The sequence below is a fragment of the Eptatretus burgeri genome, chromosome 17 (genome assembly GCF_056783735.1).
Source record: "Eptatretus burgeri isolate ZD-2024b chromosome 17, Ebu_testis_v1, whole genome shotgun sequence".
Classification (NCBI taxonomy): Eukaryota; Metazoa; Chordata; class Myxini; order Myxiniformes; family Myxinidae; genus Eptatretus; species Eptatretus burgeri.
Genome location: NC_140977.1, coordinates 8,434,438 through 8,442,927, shown reverse-complemented (window position 1 = coordinate 8,442,927; position 8,490 = coordinate 8,434,438). Strand labels below are relative to the sequence as shown.

The 8,490-nt window shown below is 40.0% G+C and overlaps 2 protein-coding genes across 2 annotated transcripts; both read right to left on the bottom strand.

The window, feature by feature from the left end:
* Window positions 1-606: 606 nt before the first annotated feature.
* On the bottom strand, window positions 607-3,685 carry LOC147009222 (perilipin-1-like). The gene is made up of 5 exons (XM_085863008.1): window positions 3,677-3,685; window positions 1,604-1,801; window positions 1,427-1,507; window positions 1,048-1,270; window positions 607-964 (listed from the first exon to the last, which is right to left on the bottom strand). The coding sequence occupies exons 1-5, from the start codon at window positions 3,683-3,685 to the stop codon at window positions 666-668; spliced, it is 810 nt and encodes a 269-aa protein (XP_085719134.1). The 3' UTR covers window positions 607-665.
* Window positions 3,686-5,531: 1,846 nt separating this feature from the next.
* On the bottom strand, window positions 5,532-8,229 carry LOC147009221 (perilipin-1-like). Its single transcript, XM_085862194.1, has 5 exons — window positions 8,197-8,229; window positions 6,560-6,755; window positions 6,332-6,451; window positions 5,988-6,191; window positions 5,532-5,902 (listed from the first exon to the last, which is right to left on the bottom strand). Exons 1-5 carry the CDS (start codon window positions 8,227-8,229, stop codon window positions 5,604-5,606), a joined length of 852 nt encoding a protein of 283 aa, XP_085718320.1. The 3' UTR covers window positions 5,532-5,603.
* Between the last annotated feature and the right edge of the window lie 261 nt (window positions 8,230-8,490).

The following is an 8,490-nucleotide window of genomic DNA, read 5'->3' as shown; positions in this document are numbered from 1 at the left end:
CGGTTTGAGATGGAGTTGAAGTTTTTGGGGGTATATATATATATATATATATATATTTTTTTTTTTTCACGATGTCGGTCGTACCAAGCCACCTGTGATGTCAATCAAGTCCGCTATCAAATGATACATACGATGGTGAAAATATTTTGTCAGACTTGGGGTTCGAGAATTTTAAGCCAAAAATCTGCAACGGAAGAACAAAAACAGAAGGATAAACAATTTAGGTTACTCAGTCCATTGCACTGGATACCATAAAAAAAAAAAAATAATAAATAAATAAAACTCCAAATCCACAAATTAAAAGTCAGTCGAGATTATCTCTCCTCCCCTCAAATGACCATCTTTCACTTTTTTTTTTTTTTTTCTTTTTGCTTCTTCAGGTTCGTCCTGACTTCAATGCAGCGCTGCATTTGGTGTTCCATTTGAATTGGGAAAGGGGGGGGGATTCACAAAAGGAATTCGGGTTTATCCAAGAATGACGGGCTGTTAAACTGAAACAGAATGACGGTCTGCATGACGAGAATGAATTGAGGACCAAAAACAAAAATCACTTTCAGCAAGAATTTTATTTACATTACCAACAACCAGGAAACCCAATCCATTCAATTCAATGTGAAGCTGAACAAACAAACATTTACAGAATCAGAAATCAGCTGCAGACCTTCTCATTTGCTTTGTTTACCCAGAGCCTCTGCACCGCTCGATTTACAGATATCACCAGAGCGAGCGGAATCGGGCTTTTCCCCGTTCAACGGGGTCTTCTGCACCGAGTCGAACACCTTGTTGAGAGATTTCATAATGCCGGTTAAATGGACACGACCGCTCTCTGCAGCAAGTTGGATCCCGGAAGAACTCTTCCTGAACAGCTCTCGCCCGGCCTTGCTTGATACAGCAAAGAGCAGACGGTAAAAGTCAAGGGCCGAGGAGCTTGGTATGACAACTTTCTCTTCCTTACTCTCACCTTCTGTAGGATGTAAAAGTATTAGTCTCAACAGAAGAACCAAAAAAAAAAAAAGACAGTATCATGTCCACACTTCACAATCTTACCTGTCTCATCTTGTGGCAGGTATCCATCCACTTGAGAAAGCATCGAATCTGCACCAGACATGAGCACCTGTCCAAACTTGGTTTTCAGGAGAGCGTCCGTACCGTCCAACACGGCCTGCTTGGATCTCTCCAAACCCGCTCCGACCTGGGACTTGGACCAATCGAGAAAGACTCCCATTTGTTTTTGTGCATTTTCTAAGTTCTTCTTCACATCATCAAGAACCTGCGGCCAAGGACATGTCCATCAATTACTGCACAGAGGAACATTTAAATTAGAAGATTCAATTATTTCTCCAGTTGTAAACAGACATATACACGTCTCCACCAAATTACATTTCACTGCAGAAAGATTCACAATCACTTCCCCCATTCCCCATACCTTGTTGGCAGGTTGCTGCAAGATCGGGACCTTCACTTCCACAAGATCCAGACCCCGGGAATCGAGCTCGTCAAAACTTAACTGGGAAAAAATAAAAACAAAAAAAGTCCACAAAGTTAAAATTAAAAATAAATATATAAACAGAATTTCAGACACGTCCGATGTGCACAGAATCACACTCTGTGGATGAAGAATCCTGGCGATTGGTTGGATCCCACTGGAGACGATCACAGATACTCCCGTAACTCCCTGTTCCACCATATTACCCACAGAGAGAAGAACAGGCCGAGACTCCTTCCCTCTCTTGTAGGACTGAACCAACTCATCCACGGCAGAACTGAACAACGGGAGTGAATACAATCTCTGCACCACATTCTGTGGACAAGAAGGCAGTTAAAACAATGAGGACATTCTGAAACAGCGAGGGATTAACTTTTAATATTCTTGAAAAAAGATCTGATCCTGGGAATCAAATATCAAAGCCACAACCTCACCTCATCAGTTCAGGTAACTTGAACATCCATCATTTAGTTTGTGCCTTTACACCTCAGAGCAAACAAGCAGAGACTCATCAGGAAACACAATGGAACACGAGCTCGGAAACCTCACACATGGAACATCATGTCTTCTGCATTGACTCACACTGTGTCATGTACATGTGTACGAAAATAAACGCTGCCCATTCGACCTGCCCAAAAACTTTTGTTGGAGGAAAATAAAATGAAACCAGCACAGAGTAAAACCACCAGAACACTGGCTCAACTGGTCCACTTCTTGTTTTTTATTATTCATTTTAAACTGTTAAAGTTCACAAAGTGTGGAAACAACAATTTAAAATAGAGAACAAAAAATATTTTATATTTATTGTTATAACATTGTTATACTGGGTTATTACATGAGACCAGGGTAGGGATGCTAATTTGCCAGTCATGTCAATCACTTGGCCAGAAATGTATCAAAATTGCCAACTTCATCAATTTGGGGGGTGGGGGGCGGGGGGGGGGTGAAAATACAAAATGACTTTAACAATCTTCTTATCCAGACCCAGCATGCAGAATGCTGCCAAATTTGGGTGATAACATTCGTCCAGGGCCCAGTGGTCCAATCATCTTTCCCCCGTGATGTTGGTTGTTTATTCCTTTTTAAATTCATTTTCTCTGAAACAGCTTCAGTGAGACACAAAATTTTCAACATGAGTGACTCATGTAGATTTTTCAGTGATAATTGTGAAGCCAGAGGTCATTTGGTGTTGCAGCCATGTTGGAAAAGAAAAACATTGGACCTCTGTCTGAAACTGCTCCATGGGAATTTTTTTTTTTTGACTCAGAACATGTCAAGAACTCCCCATTGAGAAAGATTTATGTCATAGGTGCCTTCATTAAGTCAATGATACAAGTGGAAAGCTTTATCTGATAAGTATAAATTTGATGTCTTGCACCAAAAAAGAATATATATATATATTTATATATATATATATATATATAACTAGAACTGCCACTTTATGACTGCTGGCAGTGATGACCGGGTACCCAGACGTCCGATTTTGAGACAAATACCGACCTGTTTCGATATAACGCAGGACTGACGAGTTACGAACCGAGTCACACAAAGTGTTCAATCTATTTATTACGTATGCAGTTAGCCCTTTTTAGTGGGGATAGCGTCGGTATCGATTGAATTGGCATTTCAATTACCTGAACACGAAGCAAGAAATATGCAGGAAACGTCACCGTGGGTCCACAAGGTAAACCGGAACTCCCCAGAGTAATTGTAAGCCCCCCCTCACATGCATCTCTCTACTTGGTGGGATTGATGAGTTTTGGACGCAGCAAAACACCAAATTCAATCTATTTATTATGTAAGCAGTTAGCCCTTTTTCCTGAATCCATAGTCTGTAGCAATTGAATTGGTGTTTAAGTAAAGTGAACACAAATTAATACATGTGGGCACCATCAGCAGGATTCCCTGAATCTTATAAGGCTCCACACGTTTCTGCACGACGTGGGATTCACAAGTAATGGACCGAAGAACAGGCCACGTTCCATCCATTTATTTGGTACACAATTGACCATTTTCCTGGGGCCATCATCGGTATTGATCGAATTGTCACTGCTGTCCCCTCAAACCCATGCAGGTGCAGCCAAGTGAGCCTTATGCAAAACAAAAAAATTCTAAAAGTTCTCAGATTCAAATAATTAAATTATTATGGCTGCCAAACCATGTGGCCAGTTTGGTTGAAATTTAACTTACTTTCCCCATCCTGGCAGGATTATAATTGAAGTTTCACATTCATTGATGCAGTGGTTCCAGAGTATATATTATTCAATATTTTTCCTTCAATTCAATATGGCTGCCAAACCGTGTTGCCGATTGGGTTGAAATTTAAATCCTTCATTCCACATGACTGTTGCATCATAACTGTGAAGATTCACATTTATTGATGCAGTGGTTCCAGAATAAACGTTATTTAATATTTTTCATTCAATCGAATATAGCTGCTAAATTATGTGTCCAACATCAAAAGGAGGTGGGAACTTTTTGTTTGTCATGGATAGGTTGTCAAATCTGTAAAGTTTTACCTTGATCTGTTCAGCTGTTTCAGAGAAGACTTTAAAATTTTTGAATTTTCAATCCAATATGGCTGCCATACTACATGATCTATTAAATAATAAATTTAAATTCGCCCTCTAATTGGGTAGTGGATCATGTTTAAGTTTTGTGTTGATCGGACAAAGTTCCTTTTTCTATCCATGATGGCCACCAAACCATGTGACATATTTTTTATCGTATATGCAGGCATGGAGTTAGATGATAGTTGCCAAGTTTGGCTTTGGTTGGGTAAGTGATGAGAAAACATTTAATTTCTTTTTCCAATGCAATCTGGCTGACAAACCATCTGACCATCAATTATTCATGAACTAACTTATATCCACTAACCAAGGAGAATACGTTTGTGAAGTTTCTCTTTGATCGAACGAACCATTTTGGAGATGTTTGAGAGTAAATTCAATATCAGCAGCAAATCAAGTGACCTATCATTTGTAAATTAACAAATTTGTAAAAGGATGTTATGGGGAATGTGTGTGCAAAGTTTCACCTCAATCTGTCTTGCCATTCTGAAGATTAAATTTATTTTTTCTCAAAACAATATGGCTGTCGAACAGTCATTTCTACGCAAAAATTTAGGTCAAAATGGCCGACAGAGTCCATTTCTTCACCAGACAAAACAGTCAGAATGCTACCAAATTTGGGTTAAAACATTCGGACATGGTCCTGATGTTAAATTGTGGAGGCAATGCTTATCATGTGATTGGAAGTGTGTCAAAATGGCGGTGACGGAATTTTTTCTCCCCCGACTGAATTGTTGCGTAGATGACGCTCAAGAAATTTCAAATTATTCCCACGCAGCAGTCAAATTTACCGAGACACCGCTTCACCAGTCAACAACAACAAACAAAAAGTGTTCCTCTGGGGAGTTCATTAACATGTGGGAAGTGACGGTTTTCCATTTCACGCTTTGAGATAGAGGTGAAGTTTTTGGGGGTTTATATATGTATATAAATGATGGCCATGCCACGTCACCTGTGTTGTCAACAAAGTACGCTATCAAAATATAAATACTTTGGTGGAAATATTGGCAGACTTGGGGTTCGAGAATTTTTAAAGCCCAAAAAAAAAATTAACCCAAAAATCTGCATCGGAACAAAAACAAAAAACAATTGAGGTAACTCAGTCCCTTACACTGGATAACATTAAAAAATATATTAACTCCTGCCTGCTCCAAAACTCCACATCCACCAGCCTGAAAGAATATGACAAAATAAAAGTCAGCCCAGATCATCCCTCAAATGACCATGTTTCCTTTTTTTTTTTTTTTTTTTGCTTCTTCAGGTTCTTCCTGACTCCAATGCAGCGCTGCATTTGGTGTTCCATTTGAATTGGGACGGGGGGGGTTCACATCCGAGAATGATGGGCTGTTAAATTGAAACAGTATGATGGTCAGTTGAATGACAGTCTGCATGACAAGATTACAACAAAGAAAAGAATGAATTGAGGAACAAAAAACAAATATCACTTTCAGCAAGAATTTTATTTCCATGACCAACAAAACCAGGAAATCCAATGTGAAGCTGAACAAACAAACAATTACAAAATGAGAAATCAGCTGCAGACCTTCTCATTTGCTTTGTTTACCCAGAGCCTCCGCACCGCTCGATTTACAGATATCACCAGAGCGAGCGGAATCGGGCTTTTCCCCGTTCAACGGCGTCTTCTGCATCGAGTCGAACACAGTGTTTCGAGATTTTAGAATGTCGGTTAAATAGACACGACCGCTCTCTGCAGCAAGTTGGATCCCGGAAGAACTCTTCCTGAACAGCTCCTGCCCGGCCTTGCTTGATACAGCAAAGAACCTACCGTAAAAATCAAGAGCCGAGGAGCTTGGTATGACAACTTTCTCTTCCTTACTCTCACCTTCTGTAGGATGTACAAATATGTCTTGAAAGAAGAATGAAAAATTAAAATTAAAAAAAACAGCATCGTCCACACTTCATAATCTTACCTGTGTGATCTTGAGGCAGGTATCCATCCACTTGAGAAAGCATCGAATCTGCACCAGACATGAGCACCTGTCCAAACTTGGTTTTCAGGAGAGCGTCTGTACCGTCCAACACGGCCTGCTTGGATCTCTCCAAACCCGCTCCGACCTGGGACTTGGACCAATCCAGAAAGACTCCCATTTGTTTTTGAGCATTTTTAAGTTCTTCTTCACATCATCAAGAACCTGCGGACGAGGAAATGTCCATCAATTACTGCACAGGGGAACATTTAAATTACAAGATACATTTATTTCTCCAGTTGAAAACAGACATGTACACGTCTCCACCAAATTACATTTCATTTCACGACAGAAAGATTCAATCACTTCCCCCATTCCCTGTACCTTGTTGGCAGGTTGCAGCAAGATCGGGACCTTCACTTCCACAATATCCAGACCCCGGCAAGTGAGTTCGTCAACAAACTTAACTGAGAATAGATGGGAAAAAATAAAAACAAAAAGTCCACAAAGTTAAAGTTTAAAATAAATATATAAACAGAATTTCAGACACGTCCGATGTGCACAGAATCACTCACTCTGTGGATGAAGAATCCTGGCGATTGGTTGGATCCCACTGGAGACGATCACAGTTACTCCCGTAACTCCCTGTTCCACCATATTACCCACAGAGAGAAGAACAGGCAGAGACTCCTTCCCTCTCTTGTCGGACTGAACCAACTCATCCATGGCAGAACTGAACAACGGGAATGAATACAATCTCTGCACCACATTCTGTGGACAAGAACGAGGTTAACACAATGAGGATCTCATTCTGAAACAGCAAGGGATTAACTTTTAATATTCTTGTGAAAAGATCTGATCCTGGGAATCAAATATCAAAGCCCCAACCTCACCTTATCAGTACAGGTTACATGAACATCCATCATTTAGTTTGTGCCTTTACACCTCAGAGCAAACAAGCAGAGACTCATTAGGAAACACAATGGAACACGAGCTCGGCAACCTCACACATTGAACATCATGTCTTCTGCATTCACTCACACTGTCATGAATATATATATATATACAAGCAAGAAAATAAACGCTGCACAAAAAACGTTTGTTGGAGGAAAATAAAATGAAACCAGCACAGAGTAAAACCACCAGCACACTGGCGCAACTGGTCCACTTCCATGTTTTTTATTCATTTTAAACTGTTACAGTTCACAAAGTGTGGAAATAATTTAAAATAGAGAACAAAAAATAATTTATACACAGACACATCTCTCAAATTACAAAAACTACAATGTGAGTAACACGTACCATGTGCTGGGGCCTCATGGGGTGTGAATGGACCGGGTACCTCCCAATAACTTGGTGGTGGCAGAGAGTTTTACAATTTACAAATTTAATTTAGTTACAATGTTACTTACTCACACCTAGTGTGGTTTTGTGTGATGATCTTCAAAGTATTTTTGCGTTCATGACCTTTGGTAATAGTTGTTTTTTCTTCAGATACATTGACCCTGCAGTGGTTGGGGAAGTACGTGTGGTGCAGTTTAAAATATATATATATATATATATATATATATATATATATATATATAAATATCGCTACAAATGTTTCAGGACATTAATCATTTTAACACCTCGTACTTCAATTTTGAAATCAATTATCTTTACATTTATGACAATTGATCTTTGAACTTCTTGACACTGTGTGGGTTCGGGTACGACGACACCAGCCCAATGGTTTTGTGACATTTGCACAACAACGGCCAACATTGTAAAGTTATCTGGACCTGCACAATGAGTTAATCAAACACACACACTTTTTTTTTTTTTTTTTTTTGACTGCACGAGTCTATTTGTATAAACGATCACGAGTCTCACTACCAAACACTGTCAGGCCACATTAAAAAGGTTTGCTCTACAAATGAGGGATTAGTGGATGAATGGAGGATGGGGATTCAAACCTTCAGAGAACATTCACATGAACCGTTTACATTGAAATTGGATGTTTAAACAAACCACAACTTTAGGGTGTAACACATACAGGAAGGGCCCAAACCCCAACCCACCACACATGTCCATCAGTTCACCTCCATTAAAACGTTTCAACAATTCAAACGAATCATTTAAATCCCCGGGGATTTGCTCAAGTTATCCCAACTAATCAAATTCGAACTCGAACTCCATCCACCAGGTTCAGATGAAGAACCAACGAACCCACCTTGGTACCGACGGTCTGAACCTCCACGGCCATTACGTTCAAACCGAGAACCGTTTAACGGGGAGAGAAACGGGGAGAGAAACGGGGAGAGAAACGGGGAGAGAAACGGGGAGAGAAACGGGGAGGATTACCTGGACCGACAAGGGTTAAATCAAGGTGAGACCCACCAGGTGGGGAACGGGAACCTGAACCACAGGACAGAGAAGGGAAGGACAAAACGAACGGATTTTTTTTTTTTTTTTTTTTTTTTACCTTTTTATACAAAAACACGAACACCTGTTACTCTGACGTCAC